The following is a 26,886-nucleotide window of genomic DNA, read 5'->3' on the forward strand; positions in this document are numbered from 1 at the left end:
TTCAGTAAGAGTTTGATTATGTTATATGGCTCCTTGAAGTTGATTGATGGTGATAGACAGATGGTTCATCCAATCACCTGCCAAGTTTTTTTTTTTTTAAAGTGCCTGCCCTTTTCCAAACAGTTTCCGACAAAAAACATCTGGCGCAGTCAGGCTGAGTATTCACAGCGCTAGAGCGGCGTGGTGTACGTGGAATAGACTAAAAACACATTGCTTAAGTTCCATCATAGTCAAATCGAGTCGATTTTATTTCATATAGCCCAAAATAACACAAGTGCCCCTGCATACAAATGAAGGAACATATCAACCATGGGAACGGTGCAGCTCGTTGATGTGTTTTTGACAATAATGGAGGTCTGTGGCACAGAGGAATAGACCAAACCAGGCTTTGGATACAGAAGCAATATGTTAACTCTGGTCTTCTCATGGGATTTGTTGACAAGGAGAAAAACACCAGACTTGAAATGAAACAGCTCCTAACAATGTGATCCTGAAATTAAAACTACACCAACAAAAAAAAACAAAAAAACACACACTGTATTTTCACTGGCAATAGGAATGTGTGTCAGGAACTTGTGTTTTTTCTTGTTTCTGTTTTTTCCCACATTTATGAACTTCCTGTGACATTTAAAACATTTTGAAGGAAAATGTCAGCTGTTAAGTTTCTAAAAACAGAAACAGATAAAAAGAGTGCATGCCATGAGGAGGAGGGGGGGAGAACTGTTCAACATCTACTTGGGAATGGAAGGTGTTGAAGAGCTGCTGCTGGCAGCCACTTCCCATCTATTAACATGGTAGGCATAGAGCTCAGTGTGATCCTCGAGAGGGCACGAAAAAAAAACAGATGGGGAGTGTGATGTGCTTTGGGCATAGTGGATGATATGACCTGGATTTTACACAACATTTTTAAAATACTAGATGTGCTATGTTTATATCACACAGTCACAGCCTGTTCTCTTTAGATTTATGTATTTATAACGCAACCACTTGCACGCAATTGAGGATAATTTTCCTCCTTTTAAAAGCTTTGTTCTGCTATGTTTTGTTTGTGTGGAGCAATTAAGAGCTGTACTCAATGCCACTTTTATATTAGCAAAATATTTTGTGCGTGCTTCCTCTTTGTTACATTTTCCTGAGAGGTGCTATGTATATATATATATATGCCACTGAACAAGAAAGGAAATATTGCAGAAATACAGACAACTGGTACATGTCTTCTCTTTATTTCAAAAATCAAACAAGGAAGTGGAGTACAATATATATATATATAAAAACCCTGGAGGGTGCATGTGGGAGCTCACATAAAACAGGTAGAACCACGTTGAGTGTAAAAGGAGGCATATGACTGCCATTAAATAGTGCACTCAGGAAAATTGAGTGCTCCTTGCACTTCACCTTCAACAGTATTTATCCAGTTTTCTTGCACATCAGAGTATATATTGACTACTTCACCATTCAGGAGTTGCGGCAAGACAAACTCTCGTTTGGAAATAAAAGTAAAGGATGAGCTCTAATTTGGCCGACATGGACAGATTGTAGTCTATGTTGCTTAAGTGGGCTGCAAGTCTCGACTTAAATACTAATGCAGAATCTCCAAAGGATGTTCACCTAATCCATGTATACTCAACAAATCGCCTTCTCTTGCCTAAGCTGCAGTTCATGCTTTAAATTTTAAATAAACAAAACACTTTTCTAAAACCAACAGGCTTTATGGATTATTGTCTATTTTTCATACATGAATAATCCAGCCATTGTTTATAATACAAGATGATACAAACTGATGTTTTATGAAAGGGTATTAAACATTAAAGCCTCTCTCATATGCATGCGCACTATTACACACACACACCCCCGGACGTAGTTACGATAGCAGCATGCTTTTAAAAGCAGTAATGTAGGAAGAACAAACTAGAGCAGTTACAAGCTATTACGTCATATTCGTCTTATATTATATGTTTGCGTGCATGTCTGTGCCGACCTGGTGTGTGTGCAAGTGATAATGGGATGAAAGGGTCAAGTGAGAATACCAGGATTGTACTGTGTATGTGTGCATGGTGTGTATGTGCAGGTTTGAGTGTTTTATACACCTTGTATCCAAGTATGGCTCCGTTCTTCTGTGCCAGAGATAGTGCAGACCATGTGAGCAGGATCCTAGAGGAGCTCACAGCCTCAGCGGTCACATTCACCGGAGATCCAGATGGAACTAGAAAACACACACACACACAAACACACACAGACACACTTCATCATTACTAATGTTCGTTTAGGACGATATTTACCTATCAAAGTGCGGACCTTCACAGGCTGTATTGGAACTGTGTGTGCTGAACACAGACACAAAGGGATATTGAAAGGTACAAAGAAAAAAATCGATAATTTAATTATCAATACTACTAATTAACATAACTGTTGTGACAACAAAAACAGTTACTTTTTCATTTTCCCCCCCTTGTGTCTTTTTCTCTCCGTCTACAGCCGTGCGAGAGTGTGAATGTTGCTCCATGCTATTTACGAAGGAACATTTGTCATTGTTTACCAGCTTACAGGGGACTCCAGGCTCTCAGTATAAACCAAGGGTGGACCTTATTTTCTGTAATGTGCATCAATCTTAAAACAAACAGTTGGACTTTCTATGAACATAATTTAATGAGCAGTGCATCAGTTTATTAGTTTCTATAATCGGGTCACTTATAATCACACGCTAAATAACTTTTTGGTGTAGTTCAGGTTAGCATCTGTCCTGTTATTAGTTAGCATTTCTCACATTTCTTTGTGTCATATTAGAAAGAGCTATTAATTAAGCTTGTGGCATTGTTGTACAAGAGTTATAGAATAGCAAGTACAAGGGTCCCACATAAATTTACATTTAAATATTAAAGGCATGCTGTCTTGAGATTGTACCTCTTTGTTGTTTTGTGAAACCTGTATATGGCTTTAAATAACCTAAATGTTACAAATTGATTTGTTTTTTCTATAATTACTGGGTTTCATCTCAAATTCATGAGTGTCCCACTCATCTGTAGATAAACTCATCATTATACAGTAAATACCAGTTCAGCCAGTGGCAAATTACAGGAGGTTGTTCTGTAATTGACAAAGATCTTTTCCAGGAAGATCAGCTTCATCACAAGCGGGTTTATCAGATTATTTAAGAAAGGGTCAGGTGCAAACATCCCAAATGTTCCTTTTTGAGTTCCTACTATGTTTTTACAATAAGTATGGCAATCATGTTAAATCACATACTGCACTACAACTATTGCAGAATGCGGACCTGTAGCTGACAATAAAGCAGCCAATCTGAAATGATTATGGGGTTTTCCTCTTGAAATAGTTTTCTTCTATCATCTGGGTTCATCTACCCACTTAGCAAAATATGTTCACACAAGACACAAACTGTAAGCTGAGGTGATGAAAATGTCAGGAAACACAGACAGCTACCTATATTATGTAAAGCAGAACAATGGGTAATCAGGGTTGTAATTACTACAACAACAACAACAACAGTGCAAACTGTTGATTTTAGACACATGAGTCGAAGTTTTGAGAACAGGTGAAACAAACACCAAAACATTCATTTAAATCATTCAATGAACAGTATTGTGTTTACAAAAAAAACATCCTCATTTAAACAGCAAAAAGAAAAACAACCTTCACACATTGATACTAAATGACATAATGTTTTCTATGGTCTGCTCACTGCTCTGTATATTTACATCAGGCTGTAGATTCTCATCCACATCACCCCATCTGTAATATATTCTCCTTCAGGCTCAGATCAAAAAGGTTTCTGTAACAAATCCAAGCTCAGCATGACTGCAGCGATGCCATCAAAGGTCAAGTCAATGACCTGAAATGAGTTTTACGTTTATAACTTTTCAGCGCTGCACAGAGATGGAAGGCTCTCCTCAATCGATATGACTTGTGGAGACCAACCTCATCTGTTCTTTTACATGTGAATTTTTACTAAAATGTTTTGTATCGCTGCATATTTTACCAGTTACCAGTCAAGTGGAATGAGCCAACACAAGAATAGATTTCCCTCTAAAAAAACAGATAATGTCATAAAAATTAAACATGTAATACATTTTTGAAAAATTCTGGTCAGGTACCTTATTTGTGAAGACACACCCATAAAACATACACAAACGTTACTTGCTGAAAAGAAGTTTCCAGCACAAGAGTCTGAAGTCATGACACCACCTCAGCACATATCACGGTAACATTCATCCCCGTAATCTAAATAACAGGGTACGTCTGTCCCTATCTGAAATATCCGTGATTTTCCTACATTTTTAATTATGCTTTAAAGTAACTCACAACACACTAACATACAATTTAAATCAAACACACCAGGGACACTAGAGGTCCTGATTTTAGCATGATTTAATGCATGGCCAACAGTGGGAATCCAATATTTCCACCATTAGTAAATATCCATTGTTGGACACACACACGTACACACGCCTGCACACCCCTTTACTCTTTACTCTCTGAACCAATCTTCGATTTTATCTCAATCATCTCCCCCTCCCTCTCTCTGTCAATCTTCCCCTCAGTGAAATAGAGGGAGAGTGTAGAGGGCAGAGAGAGGTGGCAGGATGAGAGGAGACTCAGGGAGGTAATTGGAGCACTTTGCTCCTCATCCATCTATCTTTTTATACCCTGCTAATACCATTTTGGCTGGACAGCTCTGCTTGATAGGAAACAGGAGTGAATTGGGGCTGTGTTCGTACCAGATTCTGCGGTGCGTACTGCGACAGTGTTGCTCCATGGTCCAGGTCCTATAGAGTTGTAGGCCTGTATCTGAATCTGGTACTGGGTCCAGGGATTCAGGCCCTCTAGTGTGACTTCAGTGGTTCCCCCTGCTCCCTCCACATTCTCAGTCCTGTCCTCCCCCTGGCCGTCTGTCCTCCACACACGCAGCCGGTATCCCACAGTCTCTGGACTGCTATTGTACTCAGACTCTGGAAGAGGCTGGAGGGTACGAGTGAGAGGAGGGAGAGAAAAGAGCAGATCAGAGGGAGGTGTTTATTATTCTTATTCTACATGCGCTGATGTGCAGAAAGAAGGACACACTGGTAGAGTTCTTCAGCTTTGCATGGATATTTTTTAGGTTTAGTTTGATCAGGTTATTGTCTTTATGGCTATATTTTACAGACAAAACAGAGTATATTCTTGTTATATGCTATATATACTACACACATATTTGCTACATCGTGAATCCGGTGAGAACAGAGAGCATAGTTTAAAGGGGGCTCCAAATGACCAGTTTGTTATGTTATACATGTTTAAAAAATGCAACCTTGTTTAGCATAAGGCTAAAAGTAAACTTATGTCTGCTGTATGCAAATGTCTGGATAATTTCTATGGCAAATTTTTCTGCATCTTGTGCCCTTTATTCCAAGGGCCGGTGTGCCAATCCTGGACTGTGCAGTGAATGAATTCATTTTGACTCTCACAGAAAAAGAGCTGAAAGGATGATTGAACACAATGTGACACGATTCCTTAAAGTCAACCTGAAAGTGATCGCACCAGTGTATTTATGTCAAATATGTTTAATACGACATGCAAGATGGCTGGACTCGAGGCGTGATTTAATGCTAGGTCTATGTCAACAAACAACAATGGCAGTGGTGGTTAGTGTAGATGCAAAGAATGACAGTGAAGTCTTTTCTTCATGGAAAACATGTTTTTGTTCTTCTACTAGCTTTGGTAAGAGTCACACTTTGGTGATCTGACTGTTTGAAGTTCCTCCTTGATAGATGTTTTTCAAAGTGCCTGCCCTTTTCCAAACATTTTCCAATACTAATTTCACAGTTGTGTAACAAATCATCTGGCCCAATGCATTGCAAGCAGGCATGCATTTGGAAAAATAATACACACACATACAGCACATGTATGGCATATCATATACACCAACGTCAACAAATATCGTATGTCAACAAGTCAAGTCAGTGCTCAGACAGGTGCTCCCTCATACATATGTAAGAACAAATACAAAACCCCTGAAGTATTTCTCAAATGCATGAAATATTCAGAACTAAATAAACAGCATCACGATTTTAAAGTGTTTACTTTGATTGGTTCACAGAAATATGATGCAACCTTTTCTCGGAGAGACAAGCTCATGGTAAACCTTTTGCAAAAAGCTAGGACAAAACCAAACTGGAGACATTTTTCATGTGGAATAACCAAAACAAGCAGGACACTATGAGATCATGTAGGACAGCATCGCTCACAGTAACAAGCTTATTGAGAAAATAAGTCTTTAAATTCTGAATTAAATAGAATATATAATATAATATAACATAATAATCATAGAATAAACAAGCAGATCATTTTGAGCTTCGGTGCCCTCCTCTGGTTGTGTCAAAAAAAAAAAAAAAAGATCAAGAATGGAGCTGGGTTCGTCTAGCATACTGTAAGTGGAACATCAAGTTTATGCCTTCAGAACATGATATAAACAAAAACACAAAAACTCACACACTCACAGGAGAAAAATGCATTTCATGGCTCTAAAGAATATGGTTCTTTATGTGACAACATCTAACTCTAAAGTACATCCTAAAGACCTTTTACTGTCTTTTCCCATTTGACGTCCCATCTTCGGATCCGTCTCTCTCGAACCACTCTCTTTTCTTTTTTTATTCACACAGTCATCCTCTTTTACTCGCTTCCACCCTCATTTCCTGTCACCCTCCCTCCTTTTTCCCTGTCCTATACTTTTTCTCTGTCACCTCATCCTCTCTGCTCTGCCCATGCACCACCGTGTCATTATGCGTTCGACCTATTATTCAACACCATAAAATCATGTTAGTAAGAATTTCAGTTTGCTCACAGTATATAATTCCACAGAACATTTTACACCAACATTGCACAGCGCTTGCTCTATGCTGCACAGCAGATAAGGAAGTGAGACACCCAGCCATTTTAAATACCCCAGTGATTTAGCTCAGCTTAGCATTTAGGAGCCATAATACAGAATGTCACATTAGCTTTATTACCGTTAATATGCAGCTTAGAATAATAACCTTAGCTAAGACCATTGTGATGGTTCCATTACAGCAGAAAACGTAGCATAGCTCAGTCTGAGCGCTAACATGCAGGTAAAATCCCATTAGCATGCTGTACAGGTAACCCATAGTGCCTCAGTGTCTGTGTCTGATTTGACAGGCTCTTTTTCTCATTCCAACTCTTAAATGGAAAATACTCTGCTCTCCATTTATGTTATAATAGAAGGAATGGGGAGGGGGGGAGTAAGAGAGAGAGGGAGGGAGGTAAAGAGAGAGGGATGAGGAGCAGGAACAAGAGCAAAAAGAGAAAAGACAGTAAGGAGAAAATTACATTGCAGTTTGTGCTGCTAGCGGTCCATGCTGTGAATGGGAAATGTGACAGATTAGTGTTAGCAGTGATAACGAGGAGAGACACTGATTATAGGCTGTCAGCCACTCAACCTGTACAGTCCTGCTGCTGGTGAGTGCACACATGCAGGCAAACGCACACAATCACTGCTACAAAATTACAGATGCAAGAAACACAAAGAAAATCCCCATCGGTCAAATTATCAATGTGTGAAAGATTGTGAAAGGTTCAGAGTAAAGTTTTAATGTGTTGCATTGTTACGTTTGTATCTGTTTGTGTGTGTTTCAGTACCTTCCAGCTGAAGCACAGGCTGGTCTGTGTGGCAGACAGCAGGGTGAGGTTAGAGGGGTGTGTGTCAGGGGCGGCCTGTAAGGTTTGAATCACCCTGGAGGGGGCGCTCATGGGACTGGAGCCGACAATGTTCACTTGCTGCATCCTGAACCTGGTGAAAGCAGAGCGCACAGTTAAAGGGGCAATCTACTCCTGGCTTCAAACAGCAAGTTCAGTTTATTTGTCATGAGGAGTACTATTACTACTAACCAGTTGTACAATGGGTACTGCAGCTCCGGAGGGTGTCCTCCAGAGTTTGTAAGAAATAGCTCTAATGATGTCATAGTGATGTAATCAGAGGTAATCTTGAATGGTTTGGAGAAATGTATAACAGAAAGTCTGTTTTATAAAAATAGGGGTATGGCCTGGAGACATGGGGGGTCTACAAAGCAGGGATGGTCTAACAAATAGATGATAGTGAGCTACATTATGGATAATGTATCCTCCATTATCCATAATGCATCATCATTAGCTGGACCAATACTACAGGGAGCCTAAGTCGGGCTACCTCAGCTTCTGCTTCTTCAATTATTCTCTTTTTAATATCTGTCGCTTTTGAGTACTCCAAATTTATTATAGTGCAATACAAAATTACTGGAGTAAGTTAGTTCATAACAAATTTCTCAAGTTGGACATTGGGGTTAAGTTTTCAAAGCTGAACGGCGGGGGTTTAATAATTTCAGTTGATTACACGGTGGAAGCAGAGGCAAAAACCTCAGCTATTGAGTCAGTCTTCATCAGCATACTGCTGCTCATCGTACAAAAAGAAATATTGAAGAGATCTCCTGACAGGAAATATTGATGCATAGCGTGATGAGCATAAATATCACAGGAAATGTCAACCAGACAAAAACACTTTGGTGTTTACTACTAATGATTTTTGCATTATTTGTGTCTTTTGGCTGGAACTCTCTGACTGAGGATTACCGAAAAGTCCACTGACATTATGTTAAACATCAGAAAAGACCTGTTGACGCACCCAAACGCAACCGTACTTCAGGTTGGCTGTGAGTGATAAAAATGTGTGAGCGTGCACAGGGTGTGTGAGACACTACATCTATGAGTTCTCGTCCCTGTATGGGGAGAGAGAGAACAGGGTGTAAAGAGGGACTTTAAGCAGGGATAAAAAACACAGACAAGTGCATCACTTCATTTAATGTCCCACTGGTGTCGCCTGTGACAACATAATCCCTGCGTGCAACGTGTGCACACACACCCAGCCATTCCATTACAGATAAAGGCGGCGATACAGAGAGGAAGGGGCAAAAGCAGACAGATAAATACAGCATATATATATAGATAGATAGAGAGAGAGAGAGAGAGGAGGAAGAGTTGTGGCTGTTCAGAGTGACGGCAGATCACGTTTATAAACTGCAGGCTCCCCACGGTCCTTGAGCAGGAATTACTACCACTCCTCTATTTCCTATTCTCCTTGTATCTTATCCTTTTGTTTCTTCCACTCTTTAATGCTGTCTGCTGGCCTTCCCTCTCTCTCTCTCATCAACTTTCTACTCCTCTGCCCTCATCCCTTTCCTCCCCACTCCCCTTTCTTCCCCTCTAGCTAGATGTGGGAGGGTAATAAGGATCTGCATGCAGCAGCTGTGAAGGTGCTGACAAACAGAAAAGTCTCAGATGGAACTGTCTCTCTGTGTGTCTGTGTGATTTATCTAACTTCACCTGAGTCTTGCAATACTGCAGAAACTGGTGGAGAGTGAGATTTGTGCGAGTGAGTTTGTGTGTGTGTGCATGTGGTATCACGGCTATGTTCTTTTGTAGGCCGTGTGCGTTTGCTCCTCACCTGTACTGGGTGAACGGACTGAGGTTGGGGATCTCCAGTGTGTCTGCATCTGGCTGGTTATCTTTCTGGTAGACAACACTCCACACCTCTTCCTTTCTATCCTCCTTCACTACCTGTTAAAGAGGGTAATGGCATGTTACAAGATAGCTTTCCTCCTGCTGTGTAGACAAACACAACGACAGACGCATACCTGGCCTTCTACAATCCATCGTGATATGGCGGTCTTGCCATCAGGACCAGGGCGGAACCGAAGTGTTGCTGTCCGAGGGCTGATGTTGGAGATGACTAGGTTAGATGGTGCACCGGGAAGTTCTGTAGATAGAAAACAAATCGAATAGTACTTTACTCAGACTTACAAAAAACATCCAGCTAGTGCTGGAAGGTCTCTTTGCAGCACAACATTTTGTTTTTTCCTACAAAACATTTATTGACCAAAACCTGTGGGATTGTTGCACTCATAATAATGTTATTTGCAAACAGAAAAGTAATCTGTGTCCTGCATTTGCGATGTTTCAATAGTGAGTTACAAATTCTTTGAAATAAAACCACCTCTGCCAACTGGTGCTGCAGTAACTTGATGCAATAAGCATTTATTTGGAAAAGCAGAAAAGAACTGAGCATCACAGCATGGCGACTTATTTCAAAGGGATGGATCAAAAGAAATTAACAAGACAAATAATGTTCTTCTTTTGCTTAAAGGCAAAAAAATATATGTAAAGCCAAAACTGAAAAAAAAGTGTCTTCACAATTGCAACATGGCTTATCTATAATACTCTCGCAATAACACTGATAATAGAAGGTTGAAAAAAATGAAATCATGTCGCCAATAATGACTTAAGTACAAAAACCGCTTTAAGCAGGAGTGAGCCAAGAAATTGCCTCCAGTCCTTTTTTTATGTGTTCGTATGTCCATGCTTGGCCATAAAAAAGAAAATAAAAGATTGGTCACAGAAAAAAAATGTTAATTTTTCTAAAGCACAGGCACTTATGCTACAGCTGTATATCTCTCTCTGTCAGAGCAATTTAATTCATATTTCCAAGGTCGGGAATACAATACAGAGATAAATCTGTGCACCATTGGAGGCGAGAGGTGAGTTAAATGCACAGTTCACTTCAAGTCCATTTAAGGCCTATAAATGTCTGAATAGGCCACATGCCTCATAAATTATGTTTGACCCGTTCTTATTCTAAAATTGTTCCATCTCCATGGAAATAATGAGTGAAATAAAGAAATGTGCATTGGGAATGATCAGTTGTAGCAGCCTGAATGGCACAAACACTCAGACAGAAGCTGGAAACACACAAGAGCTTGGCTTAGAAATGATCTCACTCAATACAAAATGTCCAATTCAAACTGATATCTAATGGTTTGATGGACTAACTATTATGTATCTGAGTATAGTATAAACATGTCTACAGAGTGTGGACAAAATGTAGCTGACAGATTTTCATAATTTAAAGGATAAGTCTGTAGGATTTGGAGGCATCTCGGAGAGTAGTTGCGGATTGCAACCCTTTCCAAAAACAGAAAAATGTGGCATAGAAACATGGCGGCTCAACATGGCAGACTCTGTAGAAGAGGACCAGTGGTGTCTGTTGTAGAGAGAATGATGCTTCATAACCTTCTCTGCATCATGGATGATAATTCACATCCCCTAGGTGATGAGCCACCTGCTGAATATGCACAGTCCACTGCTATTACAATCTATAATGACTCCCCTCTGTGCAGAGAGAGGAGACTCATTCTGTGACTCTGGATATGGACATCTATTCAGAAGGCTCATTCAAAGGTAACAAAAACATATTGATTCTAATTTTCAGGTGATTATACACAAATAAAAACTATGATTATACAATAATTATACATTATAATTCTACATATTATATTTCTGCCATATTCTGTAAATAAACACGCTGGAACTTTAAGTAAAACATTTTTGTAACTTGCAGGAACACAAACTTTTAACGAGCCATTTTGTAAAGAAAACTTGTTCAGGAAAAAAAAATAGACAGTAGCTCCGTTCCCCAACTGGCAAATGGTATAAATGGGACAGTATCAATAACTGGAAGAGAGAACATTTGGAAAACAGCTAATTCAGCTTACAGTTCATAGAAAATTCTCTGACAGTAGCTTCACTGATGTAGCCTGAGTCTGTTGCTTGTCATTTGTTGCTGAGCATCAGTGACCAAAAGTTTGAATAGTTTTCTGTCAATTCTGAGCTGAGAGCTGCACTAAATTTGGTCAACAACCAGCAACCAGAGCACTATTATTATTTTCTCCTGGTGAAGATGGAATAAATCAAAGAGGAATAATAATACGTTTTGTATGCACACTTCAACCGGAACTAAATATTCCAATGAAAGGTTTACAACTCCACCTTTCAAATGCCACACACAATTTATAGCTTGCTCTGAATAGACTTTTTCACTGACAGCTGTTGAATTGAATTGGCACCGGTCAGGCAGGCGGCACATTTGACAACTGCTCTCCAGAGACTAAAATCCCGTTGCTGTTTTTTAAAGAGGGTTGTTTTTTTTGTTGTTAAATGATGTCCTAACAAATCAAACACATAGCAGCTTGTTTACGTTAATGACATTTACATAATCAAAAATGATCACAATCAACTTTGCTCTAAATTGTCTCACTTAATCACAACAGGACAGAGCACTTCAGACCCACTTTTCCAGCTCTTCTGCTCGCTGTGTTTGGTTATTATTCGGTATCCCTGGATGGTGTAAGTGCTCTGGTGTGATCTGCTGTAATCCATCCAATTCTGCTGCAGCATCACAAGCACCATATTTGCTGAACATGGCAGAATACAGATCTGTAAAGCCGATGTGTTAAATCAAACGGTGTTTGTTGTAACACATGAGTACACTGGGACACCTCAGATAGATTTTGTAGAATAGCTGATGGGATTTTTATTGTAAAAAGACTATATAACATGACTGGATCCAGTTATTATGGAAACAAAGCAATGCTTTTTTTTCCCCCTTTTCTGGATGCAGCGAGGTACATGCGTGCAACAAAAACAAATTATAGCTATCAGCCACCATTGCTCCGTAAGTGCATGCAGCAAACTTGTAAGGGTTATAACGCGGAAATGTTGGTATCAGCTGCCTTGCTTAGATGAATGACAAAATTCTCTCAACTCCATGAATACATGAATAAATAAACAAGACAAGAATCTATGCTCGGTGGATCTCTCTCATTCTCTCTCTCTCTCTGCTCATTCTTTAGTTCTTTTTCCTAATCTTCACTCCTCCGTCTTTCCTTCAGTCTTTTGCTTTCATGAATTAATGAATAACCTCAGAATTTTAAGAACTGTCTGTATCCATCTTGCTTTCTCTTTCTCTGCTTTTATTCATAAATTAGTAATCAGAAAATGTTAGGACAAAAATTCTGGTGTATGAGCTGGGGTTTTCTTCCAACATCCTCTCTGCCACTCCATCCATTTCTGAGAGACTTTGGTCTTCTGTTCTTTGGAGATTGCATTTTCTTGTGTCTCTGTTCTTCCCTCGTTATGTTTCTCTATCTGCTCTCCCTTCTTCAGTCCTGTTCTTTGATTGTCTCTTGCCCTCTCTCATCGCTGCTTTCCCTCTACTTTGCCATTTGCAGTTAATCAGCACTAATAATGATTGCAACTTGGCCTTAGTCCAATCATACAAACTAATCATGCACACAGACGTGATGTGCACACAGTCTACACACGTGTGTGTTGGTTGTATGAGTGATGATTCATGGATGCACTGTAACAGCCACTTATCAGCCCGAGGAAAGACAATAGCATCGTAAGAGCTCATCAGTCATATTTACTCTGCTACACACACAGACACACACACACACAGATAGGCGAAAATGTTTTTTTAACAACCACTGTCACCAGCTCCTGCCTGTGAGTATTTGTGTGTATATTCACTATACCTGGTGGGACTCCGGTGGAGATGGTGGAGGATGTGACTACGCCCCGTCCTGCGGCAGTGAGCGCTGCCACCTGTAGTGTGTACAGGGTGGTGGAGGTGAGGCCAGTCAGCTGGTACTGCAGGGTGGTGTTGGACAGTGAACGTTCCTCACGACTCGACTCCACGCCGGACACTTCCCACCACAACACATAACCTGCGGGGCATAGGGTGCACGCTGGGTTAATAAAGGTGCATATAGACATGAGTAGACATGTATGCACACAAACACATACACACACACACACACACAGACTTGGACATAATGTGAGGTACAGAGCCAAAAAGGAGGTAGAGAGTCGGGAGGGGGTAAGTACAGTCAAAATCCCTGTCTGTCCCTTCGCATCTCCACAGTCATGCATCACCCTCCACCACCTTCAAATGTGTATGTGTGAGGCCACTTGTGTGTAAAGCCCTGGAGAGAGTGAATGGTCTCTCATCTGTCTCCCTGCTCACCAGGTGCTGGATGAAAAGCAGGTTGAGGAGAAAAGAGTAAATGTGCAAGGTGACCTTGATTGAATAACCATTATCCGACTCCTCTAAGCCGACTGTAAAGGCACTGCAGCCTTGTGCTGTTAAGACTGTTGCCTTGTTGTGTAGGTGCCTGATGACTGTTGGACACGATGTGAACACAGACACAAATGCAGACGCACACAATGTAGTGTGATTGCTTAATTCACAGCAGCTTGTCGCGTTCACCAGCACCATTGTCTAACAGCCATGGAGGAGCCGAGGCAAAAATGAATTGGGAGGAAAAAGTGCCTTGAGCTCTGTGATGCGCCACACAAACAACACCCAGGGTGTCAGGAGGCGTGGGATGAGGGCATGTTGGAGATAATGTGAGAAGACAAGCTGCAGAGAGAAGGGATTAGCTGACGATGAATCAGTTGTACACATAAACAGTGTCAGAGACAGGGGGATGTCTGTGGAAGCCAGACGGAGAATAAAACATAAAGTGCAGAATACTGAAGAAGTTTGAGGGATCCTTCCTCACTGCTGCTTGCCTCAAGGGGATGCTTTTCATGTTTTATTCGAATTAGTTAAGTACTTTAAATTCATTCGACACACTTTATTTGTCCACCTGAAAAGAATACCTCTTAATTGGAAACGCTGGGCATATTACAGCTAATCAAAGTAAACCTAAATTAAGCTTCTCGCACCGCAACTGTTAATGGGACTGTAAATAAAATGAAAGTTTCTTGATTATGGAGAGAAGATAGAGGTGGTGGAGGACTCTCTTTTTTTTAGAGAGTTTATGCTATGTATGTGTAATTCTCTAACCAGTGATGATGCCGTTCTTGTCTTCAGGCTCTGTCCAGCTGACTCTGAGTGATGTGTCCAAGATTTCAGTGAAGCTCAGATGATGAACAGGTCCAGGTGCTGAGAAAAACAAACAAACACATACAGTACATCAGATAATATTAGTTATATTTTAACCTCAAGTAACCTCACTTCAGAAAATGATAGATTTTAGTAAATCATACCTCTACACAAAGACACACATCAGTCTATGCAGCCTATCAGCTACTGCTCTTCATCTTCATACAACATCTCCTAATCACATCTGCATTGACCACCACACACACACACACACACACACACACGCACACACGTCGTTTCATATTTCATGTACAGCTCTCTAACCTCTCTCCCTGCAGAGCGATTAAGCTATTCATCTGAGATATTCAATAACACTCACACACAATCGCACACACGCGCGCACGCGAAAAGCTATCATCAAGCAAGAATTACACCCACCGTTAACCCTGCAACACGCCCAGCACCCAATCAATATCTGTGTGTACGTGTGGGAGTGTGTCTGCGTACACGTGTCTGTTTGTGTGTGAGCACAAATGGCTTCTAATATGCCTTTCCCACTCGATAATTGCTGGTTGGTAATAATTGCTTGTCTGTCTGCCTATAGGCTATTGTGTTTATTTGGTGGTGCAACTATGTGCATGTGTACTTGCAACTGGGAGTGGCAGCTATTATGTTTATCCATAGAACAGTAGGCTATAAATACCAGTATGCCTGAAAACATATGAATGAATTCCCTTAAAAAAAAAGACACAGCGGAGAAAAAATGAAAAGAAAAGAAAGGGGGGGACTAAAGAACAAAAAGATTAAAAGAGAGAGAAGAGAAAGAGCCTGAGAGAAAACACGGGGTGTTGGTGTATAGACACTATGTACACAGCTGTGCAACACTGTGCTAGAAACAGCTGGACTGAAGACAGAGCAAGTCAATACACTTTCATTATTATTCACAGGAGAGGCTGATAGAGTGTCCTTTGTGTTATGTTCTGGCTTTATTCACATTGCTTGTGTCTGCGTGTGTGTGTACTCACTGTCCTCGTGTGTCTGCAGTAGGGTGGGTATGCTACGGGGGCCGTCTCCAGGTGTTGTGAAGCAGAGGGTGGAGCCAAAGTACCAGGTGAATTTCTTGAGTCCGCTTACTAATCCTGTGTGGCGTGCTCCGGGGTAGTCTGGAGTGATGGTTACCACGGTAGCATCCTCTGGAGACTGCTCTGGCCAGACCAGCAGCTGTTTTAAGTGACAAATAGGGTTTACTGGTGACTTCAAGGTTCTCAATAACAGGTATCTTTCGCTCAGGAGGTCACCACAGCACCTAAAACATCCACCACAGTTATTTGTTTGTTGTATATTTCCATAATTTTTTGCTTCGTCATTATTTTAACTCAGCAGTATTAGCTCCAGGCTACCAAATCCAATTCATATTATTTAGACTGCATTCATGAGACAAAACTTATTTGTACCACAGTGTGGGCTCTGGTGAATCTTTTTTGAATTAAGCTGATACCTCAGGGGCTTTTTTCATCATTAATGTTTAAAGCTGCCAAATGATATTTACAAATTTGTCAAAATGGTAAGTAATATTATGTTTCATCCCGCAAAAAAGTTATCTGCATTCCAAACATATTCAAATTTAAGCAGTTATTTACTTATGAATGTACTACTTAACATAAAATCCTACCAGCAGACCATTATCAGTCATAACAGCATCTGAGGACAAACACAAAGTTTGATTATCAGTCTGACTAAATGCCTAATGAAAGGTTAATTTGTCTCTATTGCGAGGCTTGATTTATATTCACAACCACAGCAGTTTTGTTTGTGTTATTGCTTAAGCTACGAAAACAAAGAGTGAAAAGCATACACTTAAATATTCATATGGGCAGCACTGTGATATGGTACCCATATTTAGAGTTCCTGGTAAATAAAAATACTGAGCCGAGTTTTCGTCAGAGTTAAGACGTGCAGACTGTTTACGCACAAGCTGTTTATGATAATAGAATTGTCTCTTTAATGCCATAGTGTCAGTAGGAGTGCAAAGAAAAGCTTTTATTTATATCTGTATTTGATTTCAAAGGCATTTTTAAAAAACTCTGACCTGTAGGCAGAACGTCTTACTACTCGGTGCTCTCAAAGCTCCACGTACAATCCCACTGTCTCACCTGCTGGCTCAAAGCTTCAAATTATTTAAGAGTATTCCCTCTTTCTCCTGGTTTATTCTCTGCCAAGTAAATAATAACAGTAACCGACACTGTTGACTGGTGTAATTTTCTCCACATTGTCTCTGTGCAGTATAAATCCCTATTATTACATGGGCAGGCTACTTTAAGAGAGCACCTAATCTTAACCATAGCCCTTACTATAGTACCCATGTGCAGACAGTGCTGGAATAACCATGTGAATATTTCATTAAATGTAATCTAGCAGAAACACAATGGCTGTATCACGCCTTCATGAAGCTTCACAGGTCAGAGAGGTTTAGTCATTCGCTGCTGTTGCTACTGAGCCAATGTTCGCAAGTTTCTCTTGTAATTTCAACAGAGAGAACAAGTTCCACATCACTTTCAGGCCACCTTGTGTGTTTCTATCAGGTCTCTGTTCTACAATGTACTTTTCTGTCTGTATGAGAAGCTGAAATATAAAACTGTATTCTGTTCATGCTGTGCTGAGAGACCACTGCACCACTGTACTCAACATGGACCGATTATTTTGTTTTGCTGTTTTTGTATTCGTAAACCACAACTCCCCTCAGGGTTTTACTCGTACACTTGTATTTTCCACTAACACTCCCACAATTGAAGGAAAAGTATTTCTAATTCTAAATGCAAAAGTATTTTGTAGATTAAAATGAACACTGTGAAAGTCAAAGCAAAATAATTATGATGGTGATTAATAAGTGTCAAAATTCTCAACTAATGTCTCTATCTATAGTGTGTGATAACAGAGTAAACAAGCAGTTTTCACACATAACCTGCCACATACCGGAGCTGTGGTTTTATTACTGTTTATTCAGCACCTCATGCTAGTTAACAATTCTGGATTTTGTGTTGTTGGGGCAGCACTGCCCCCCTGACATTCATAACTCCACAATTATGTCATTAAATAAACTGTTTAGGATTAACACTGCTGTCCTGATTCATATTAATCTGCAATAGAAAGCCAATCAAAAATCACAAGGATCTCCTATCAGGGGAAAGGTCTGTGATACCCCGAGACAGTTGAGCAGCTGCTTTTCTCTCCGCCTAAATGGTGCTGCACTGCACCCAGTCTGTCATGGTAAAATAAGGTTTTCTATTGTAATTTATTATCAGCACAGTACAGTTTGGGTGCAGTAAAAGAGTGCTGATCTGGCACCCTCAAGCATCTGATGCTAGTCCACTTTTAAAGGGTGCTGGGATGATTGGGTCTGCTGTTGCTATAGTAATGTGTGTATTCTGAACCACATTGCAATGAAAACCCCAAATTTGCCCGAAGAGCACAATGCAGTACAGTACTGTCCCCAAGTAGACCTGAGACCAGGACATGGCCAGGGACATTACAACACAATGCTGCACAGTAATCTTTTTGCTGCCAAATATATTACCTCAGGTCAGGGGGAAAAATTCTTCATAAAGGTTTCTTTATACTGGGACACTCAGCATCACAATCAATAAAAGAGGAACCTTGAATATTCAGTCAAAATGCAATCTGTTTATTGAACAATTATTGCTCTGTTGGTTGTGTTAAATAGTTGAAGATTATGTGAAATCAAACTGTTTAAAACTGATGCCACTTAAATCTTGAGGCAGATTCAAGGACATGTAAATGGAAGGCATGAAACTTGTGAGGAGTGGCTCTTTGGTTCCCCCTCCAGCAATCAGTTTTGTGCTGTATTATTGAGGGTATTGTATACAGTCAGTGATCTGTGATGAGATGAGGCTTTGCTTCATATCCTCTTTTAATTAATATCATTATCTACTGTCCTCTAACCAACACAACGCACCCAAAGACGCACACTCACATGTGCAGAGCAGCGCTGTGAGGCTCCACGGATTTGAAGTGGTAAAGCGTGGTATACAGAGACAGCATCAGAGAGCCACATCAAACACATGGAAAGCCATATAGTATTTATCAACCAACAAAGACACTCTCAGACACACACACATACACACAGACTCAGTGACGCACAGCAAGAATGTGATGTGTTTTCTTTGTCATGTTAATCAGTTCCTCAGGGGTTGGTTGCCACAACGAAGTGAAGAATAAATCACATACCAGAACTAGCACATATAGATCACTCACACTATTCAATCCTTTGCTCTCACTCTGCTCCCCATTATACTGCTTCTTTATTATTATGTCTTATTTCTCTTTGGTCCCTCGCTCCTTATTTTCTCAAAACATCCTCCTTTTTTCTCCATTTAATCCCTTCTTTTCCTATTCCTCCATCAGTTGCTTTTTTATTTCTGCGCTGAGTTGAGCTCTCACTTGGCTCAGCTAAGGGTATGGGTAAGCAAGACCAAGGCAGAGTATCCTGGGATATGACCTTTGAGCTGAAAGTCCTATGAGAGGTTAACAGGTTTTTCACAAGATTTACTCACACACCCACACAGACAGAGATTTATTTTTCAAACGTCTTTTTTTTATTTTCATTTTAACAGTTAAATTGATGAATAAAAAGTGGAGAAACAGACTGTTACTGCTCAAAGGCATCCATGTGTTGGACGTCTAGGACTCTAGGAGACCTCGTTATTTCAGTATAAAATAGTGGTTATTGCCTTGTGTGCAGAACTGCATATTTAATAGCACTTCTAATTTTAGTGTCTAGACAGAAGTTGTTTTTATCAAAATGATGAAAGAAGATGAGACCAGACGTCTGAACATTTAAAAGTGATATTTTGCCCCACAAATATTATATATGAGGCATCAATTTTTTTTTTTCTTAAAGGACTAGTGTGTGGGATTTAGTGCCATCTAGCAGTCTAGTTGTTGATTGCAACCTACTTGCTTCACCTTTCCAAGTGTGGCCACACCACAGGTCTCTTTTTTTAATAAATAGAGAAAAGTCTTTTTTTTTATTGAACTTTTACTCAATGTGGATAAAGTACTGTAACATACACACACACACATCCAGAGGCTTACCTTATATCCCTGGTTGATGCCATTAATAAACTGCTGAGGCGGAGGGTTCCAGGTGAAGCGGATGGTAGTTGAGTTGATGGCTACAACTTCCACTTCTTGCGGAGGTGCTGTGGGAACTAAGCACAACGACACACATACCATTTAGCTGTAATGGGGTCACCATGAGGAAGAAGAGTGTTTAGAGACACTGTAAAAACAATTACAAACATGGCGCTCTAAGCTGCAAAGTTAGCGTTAGAAGAGTTTTCAGTGTTGTGCTTTTACATTTTCAAGGAGTGCTTTTAAATGTCTTACACCGCACCACATTTCAATATTTCATGCTGAGATTCAGTTCATTTTTTAATTAAAAATATGTGCTAAGCTTGCAAAAGTTAAATGCCAAACCTACATCGCTATTCTCTGCTGCAAAATTTTTCAATATAATTCACCTCATCTGTTGTACTTTGCATTCATGTAATTTGCATAGCTTAGGAATGATTAAGGGTACCGAAGAGGACTTCAGTGACTCATGAAGACAGCTAATGTGATCACTGAAATCACATTAATAATTAAACATACTAAGTGTTTTTAGTCAGTGACCTCAGAAGAACAGATAGTGGCCAGAGAAAGTTAGATAACTAGATTTGTTGGTCTAGTCTTTCACCACATCACTCTCCTTTACTAACGAGGTAAACCTTTATTACCTATATAATGTAACTACATGGTATGTCATGATTTATTGATTAAAATACAAATGAGATGTGACACCTGACCTTATTTAAAGGTATTAGCAGAGTTCCTTTAAATACCCTCCTAACCCTCTTTCGCTCTTGTATTGTGCACTCCTCCTGCCCACCTAATTTCTTTCTCCTGTCTCACCCTCTCCTTCCTATTCTCCATCGTGTTCTCATGGGGGTCCGTCGTGCCTGGGTGCTACTGCGGATTCCCCACAGAAGCTTCCCCACAACGCAGTACCGACGCAGACCGATAAAGTGTTCATGCTTCACTCACAATCTTGTCATTTTGGTAATAAATCATTTTAATGTATCTTATTAATGTTAACAGAAAGACACCATACAGTGGGACTACGTGGTGAACTGTACAGTCTGCATAGCACTGCTCCTGACAGATATATTGAACTTCATGTGTTAAATCAGTGCCCTGTATTTATTCCGTCTAATTTCAACACATTTGGTAAATTAATTTATAATATGGTGAACCCTTGAGTAGTGGCCACTGAGCTTTTACTTTTTTAACCACGATCCTCCACACTCCCTTATGGCTTATTTTATCTTTTACCTTCCTTCTTACCCCTTTTTAACTGATCTCTGTGTAATTAAGAGTCCTTTAAAGTATCTTTCATACATTTTTCCCATGTGCCTCTGCCCTTCGCAAAGCTTATTATAAGCATTGCGTCTGCTTCTACCTAACCCATTACTGATATGAATTACTTATATTTACAGAAAAAACCTATCCGCACTCATCCATGTAGCTAACAATCAGTAATAAAGACTCAGTAATAAGGACTCCAGCTATAAGTCTTATTGAAATGTGTGTGAACTTGGCAGAGGCATGCATCATCCACCTGACGTTTTTTCCTATGAAATGATGGTTATTTGTTCAATCTGAACATCTAGTGTTTGGTTTGCACAAGATAGACATAGATTTACCTAATCCACTCCGGGATTGGTCGACAGCCTCTAGTGTTCTTTTTCTCTTCCTTCATGTCAATGTATGAATTTGTCTCTACATGCGAAGCTTTATGTGTTATGTGGAATCTATCTATAAGAGGCTCCATGATAGCATGAAAGCCAGCATGAGAAGAGTGTGACTGTGAAATGTGTCTGTGTGTGTACATGTTTGTGTTTATACATGTGTGTGTGTGTGTGTGTGTGTTTGTGTGTTTGCGGGCACATGTTATGGTGATTACACTGTAAAGGGTTTATGCTGATGCTAGAAATCCACAGTGATAGTGCACTGTTGCATGATGGGAATGCCCTTTACATCTTATATTTGAGCCAATGAGGCCAGACGAAACACAGATGCACAGTGAGAGGAGAGTAAAGAGAGTGCAGAACAAAAACTAGTAAAAAAAATAGAGGGGAAGACATAGTGAGAGAACAGGAGACAACGGATAAGAACACAGAGAGAGACGGAAGATTAATTGATGTTAAAGATGCTCTTTCCCCCCCTGCCATGCTGACTGTACTCCAGGGGATCCGCTTCTAACCCCTTGCAGCTCACAGTTACAGATAAAACACTAGACTCTGTTCTCTGGGGGAATCTTAGTATGCGCGTTTGCCTGCATGGGAGCGAGTGGGAGAAGAGCAATGTTATCAGAGTCTAACACAGAGTTCAACCACGTCCTCTCAGAGACAGTGAAAGAGAGAAAGTGTCCAATCCATCGCAGCCACTCCCATTAAACCACATTAGAATAATTAATGAGCCTAACTCCCTCTCCTAGTCTATAAACCTGTCCTGAACTCTTGTAATAATGACTGTGAGTTTTATGTGCACATGTGTGTGTGTGTATCTCAGCCCATCTTTAATAATGATAATATACTGTTTAAATAAAAGTCAAGAGCGTGTTTAAAGAAGATTTACCTCCATGACTACTTCCTCTCGTCTTCCTTTGCTGGCTTCACTTACGCTCTCCCTTCTTTCACTACCTCAGCATTGATTTATGTTTGACATACTTGAAAGTGTATTCTTCTGTACGGCCATGTTTACACACTATTACATATCATATAATATATTTATAGAACAGCACACACACTATTTCCTTCGTCCAGATTATCCTGGGAGATGCAGTCCCTCCAGCATGTCCTGGGTCAGTTGGTTGAAGCTGGTATGCCTTTAAAGGGGATGCCTCAGGGGCAGCTTTAACACAAGTCAGAACCGTATCAACTGGCTCCTCTCAAAGCTGAACTCATCCTATCACTGAGAGTGAAGCTAAGCAGTCTGCAGAGGTAGCTCACTGCTGCTGCCTGTAACTGTAATCTCAGATCTGTTCTGGTAGCTGAGGATTCACTCACGATTACAGTCTGCTATATATATCCGGCCAGGTAAAGCAAATGATTTCTATTGCTGCAAAAGTGCGGGAAATGTCACACTCACATACCAGTTTAGGAAAGAAACCTATAGTCTTTATACTCAAACTTTGTACTCTCTTTCATATACAGTATATATTGTTCATAATGAAGGTCTAAGATCATTTCAAGATCTCAAGTACATTTATCAATTACCAGCAATGTCCCTTAATTTCTATCTATCAGCCTTTTACTCAAGAGAAGCTCTCCCTGTTTATACACTTGTTAATTGTTCAACCACCAAATCTAAATGTGGGGGTCTTGCATCTAGTTTGTACAAGAAATAAGAAGTAGTAACGTGTCCTCTAATGGGTGAGAGGTCTGGTATGTAGACTTGAACTGTACAGAACAATGTACAGTATTAATTAGACAAAACTTTGTGAAATTATGATGAACTATTCATTTTATTTGATAACCAAACTTCCTGCAGCTTTCAGCTTTGTCTCACACACATTTGGTCACTATGTAACAAACTATGTGTGTATAATGTGAAATTTTATTATCATTTTGTTTCAGGATTGAAGTACTTGCCACCAATACATAAATATGGGAATACTTCATTCAGTATTCATGTACTGTTCATTCACACGATGTATCTAAATTTCTTGGTACATTTGCTTAGCCTTTTCAAGAACAAGAAAGAAAAGTGTGTGTGTGTGTGTTTACTCACCTCCCTGTAGAGTGTACTCTGTGACAGGGCTGCTGTAGACGCCCAGGCCGGCTCCAGTGTAGGCAGCCACCTGGATCTGGTATTGTGTCCAGATGATCAGATCTTTGAGCAGACAGTAGTTGGTCTCTGGGCTGCTGATGTTCTTCTCCTGGTAATCCCCTGGCAACCCAGCCAGACGGTACCTACACACACACACAGACACACACACAAACAAACACTTGTAGATGTTGGTTTGTACTAAATAAAAGAAGAAAATAACAAAGTGATTGAACTCAAACACACACAGACAAATGTATCACTAATGTAGGTTAGGTGACTCATCAAGGGCTCTCAACTCGAAGGTGTTCTTGAGTAATAAAAATAGGCCTGGAATAACTCCTGATATATGTTTATGTATGGCGGGGGGAAAAAAAGTACATCACTTCCGACAAAGGCATGTAATGAATTAATGTAATTTAACCAAATGTACCCATAGAAATATGTCCCCCGCCGAGAAAAAACCTTGCACATAGCTTAATAATATACTAATAAAAACCAGTGTGCATATGGTACAAACTTGAATGACATACATTTTAAAATGAACAGAAAAATTCACGTCCACACATAATCACTTATGCTACTAAAAAGGCAGAGAAACTATTGAGTTGAATCACGTCAAAATCCCTAAAGAATAAAAACCTCCAGTACCCGGTAGACATCTCTGAATATTGTACCTTAAAGGCCTTTGCTTTAGTACATGTGATATAAATGTCCACTTAAAAGGATATATGGCCTGACTTAGACAGGGAGGTGTAATACCACTTAGGTATTGTACATATCTGATGGAGCCGAATGGAGTAATAATCCACATGTCAGCGTTTTAATATGGATCCTATTCAGTGTAACAGGATATTCCAACATTTCACCGGCTGACTCAGCGCTCTATCACACATGCATACTACACACACACACACAGAGAGCAACGCCCCATACACACAAACACAGATGCACAAAACGAGGGGAAAAAACGCGCCGGAGGCTGACAGGGGATCTCTGTAGTGGAGAGGAGATAACCCCTTTTTCCTCTCCACCTGACACACTGACACTCACACCGGGGGAGGAGGAGGAGGAGGAGGGGTGAGTGACGAAAGAGAAAAATTGAGAGATAGAGAGAAAAAGGAAGAGAGAGGATCTACCAGCTGATACTATGAGGAGAAATGAGAATACAAAGAGGAGGGCAGGAGGAGGTAGAAGCTCTGTCCTACGTGAGTGTGCTTTTCTATTTTCAACTGATTTCTGAAGTGGAGGTAGATAACACACTGAACAAGCATAAAGACCTGATAACTTCTACCGCAATTATATGCAAATTCATGTGAGGCAGCAGATGACAGTTTGATTACACCCAGTGTGTCACACTTAAGGTAGACATCAAAGTGAAGGACAGGCGCCCAAGGGCAGCAAGAGTCTCTGTAAAGAGCCCCCGTGTCTGTGTGTGAATGTGTGTGTGGTCATGTGTTTGATAAAGATGAAACGACAAAAATGAAAGAAAATTTCTTTACAATATAGATTTACAGGTTCTCTCTGTGCTAGGGGGAGCAAATTACATTTTCTTTATATTATTAAGTAATCAGAGAGTTATTCTTATTTATTTAATTTGTTTATTCTTCAAATTAAAAGTAATTGCACCAGAGTTGGCAGCTAATTTGCATCTCTTACAGTTTTTTTTTTTGTCTATTTCCATCACAATATTCCAGACTTCAAGATGACCATGTGTAGTTACTTGGTTTGTCTGACTAACAGGCCAAATAACCCAATATTTCCCTTTCTATATACAGTGGTCCCTCGTTTATCGCGGGGGATATGTTCTAAAAATAACCCGCAATAAACGAAATCCGTGAAGTAAGTTTTACAATTATTATACATGTTTTAAGGCCGTAAAAACCCCTAACCACACACTTTTATACACCTTTTTACACACATTTTGTACAGTACTCCCTTAGTTAATCAGGACGCAGAACACATGTGCGGTTCTCCCTTAGCCAATTTAGGACGCAGAACACAATGCGCGTTCATACTGAACAATACGCTGTAAAAAAAAAAAAAAGCATGCAAAATTACACAAAAAAAATCCACGAAACAGCGAGTCCGCGAAAAGTGAACCGCGTTATAGCGAGGGACAACTGTATACGCACAGTATGTTCTGTGGTATAAAACAGCAAAAAGAAGAAACTTTGCCATTTTCCTTGATAAATGACTGTGTTGACCATTTATTTTCTGGCATCCAAGCTTCTATACACCAGTATAATTTCAGCTGCAGGGGACTCAGTAGTAGTCACTTTGGTATTTTAAAAATGCAGAGCTGCCAAAAGCTCCTCAAATATGAGATTTAAAAAAAAGAAACAACAACAAACAGAGAATCCATTTGCACATACAAGACAACACACTTTCCCCTGTGAGTACTCACTATGGCATAAAGCCAAATATGCATGTGTGTATGTTTCTGTGTGTGCATTTATACCTGAGTACGTATCCCCGGAGGACTCCGTTGAGCTGGGGTTCTGGTGGAGGCTGCCACTGGACCATGATGGACTGGTTTGTCCGCCCACTGGCTACAATGTTCTTTGGAGGTGCGCTGGGTGCTTCCTCCCTCAGCATCAATCTAAGACACACAAAAACAAAATGATTTTGGCTTTTTAGCTTATAAGGCATCCTGTAATAGGAATCAGTTTTGCTGAACAAGTCAGAGAATTTGTTCTTTTCGTCTTGTATCCACATGACATATAGAGAGTAGGAGCAGTATGTTAGGAAAGTAAGCTGAAAACTCGACTCTACTCTCGTATCTTCATCTTTTTTAGTCCGGGGGGGTCAGACTATCTACAAACAAATTATCATGTTTGTCACTGAAGATACACATGACAGAGCTGCAACCTATTACAGAGAATCATCTCACAGTTTAAGCAGCGCTGATGAATCCTTATTGAATCCGGGACTCATCCCTCGTTCTCCTGGTGTATCGTGCAATCTCATTTAATACATTTGCTTTTCATCTCTGGCTATATTCATGTTCATTTATTTCAAACAAACCGCCGCTGCTGCTGCTGCTGATGGAAACGTTTAACGCATCACTTCCAGTGTGCCAGAGTATCTCTCCTGGGAATGATAGAACTGACACCGGGTGTTTAAAACAACAAATGCAAAAGAGTTCATGAACTCAGGTTAAGCTATTGTGCTGTATCCACTGGCAACGCAGAACTACAAAGAAGGATTTACTGTCTACATGTGTCAGA

General features: G+C 40.1%; 1 protein-coding gene across 2 annotated transcripts in view; it reads right to left on the reverse strand.

The window, feature by feature from the left end:
• LOC104928752 (protein sidekick-1) overlaps nucleotides 1–26,886 on the reverse strand; it is a 218,448-nt gene that overhangs the window by 32,866 nt on the left and 158,696 nt on the right. For both annotated transcript variants that reach the window (XM_027282930.1, XM_027282931.1), the window contains 11 exons: nucleotides 26,118–26,258; nucleotides 23,621–23,802; nucleotides 19,883–19,998; nucleotides 15,796–15,991; nucleotides 14,732–14,830; nucleotides 13,416–13,607; nucleotides 9,681–9,802; nucleotides 9,491–9,603; nucleotides 7,654–7,804; nucleotides 4,734–4,974; nucleotides 2,088–2,203 (listed from right to left, as the gene is read on the reverse strand). In XM_027282930.1, the coding sequence (XP_027138731.1) occupies nucleotides 2,088–2,203; nucleotides 4,734–4,974; nucleotides 7,654–7,804; nucleotides 9,491–9,603; nucleotides 9,681–9,802; nucleotides 13,416–13,607; nucleotides 14,732–14,830; nucleotides 15,796–15,991; nucleotides 19,883–19,998; nucleotides 23,621–23,802; nucleotides 26,118–26,258 (1,669 nt within the window). The remainder of the gene's footprint in view (nucleotides 1–2,087; nucleotides 2,204–4,733; nucleotides 4,975–7,653; nucleotides 7,805–9,490; nucleotides 9,604–9,680; nucleotides 9,803–13,415; nucleotides 13,608–14,731; nucleotides 14,831–15,795; nucleotides 15,992–19,882; nucleotides 19,999–23,620; nucleotides 23,803–26,117; nucleotides 26,259–26,886) is intronic.

The sequence above is a fragment of the Larimichthys crocea genome, chromosome X (genome assembly GCF_000972845.2).
Source record: "Larimichthys crocea isolate SSNF chromosome X, L_crocea_2.0, whole genome shotgun sequence".
In the NCBI taxonomy this organism is placed as follows: Eukaryota; Metazoa; Chordata; class Actinopteri; family Sciaenidae; genus Larimichthys; species Larimichthys crocea.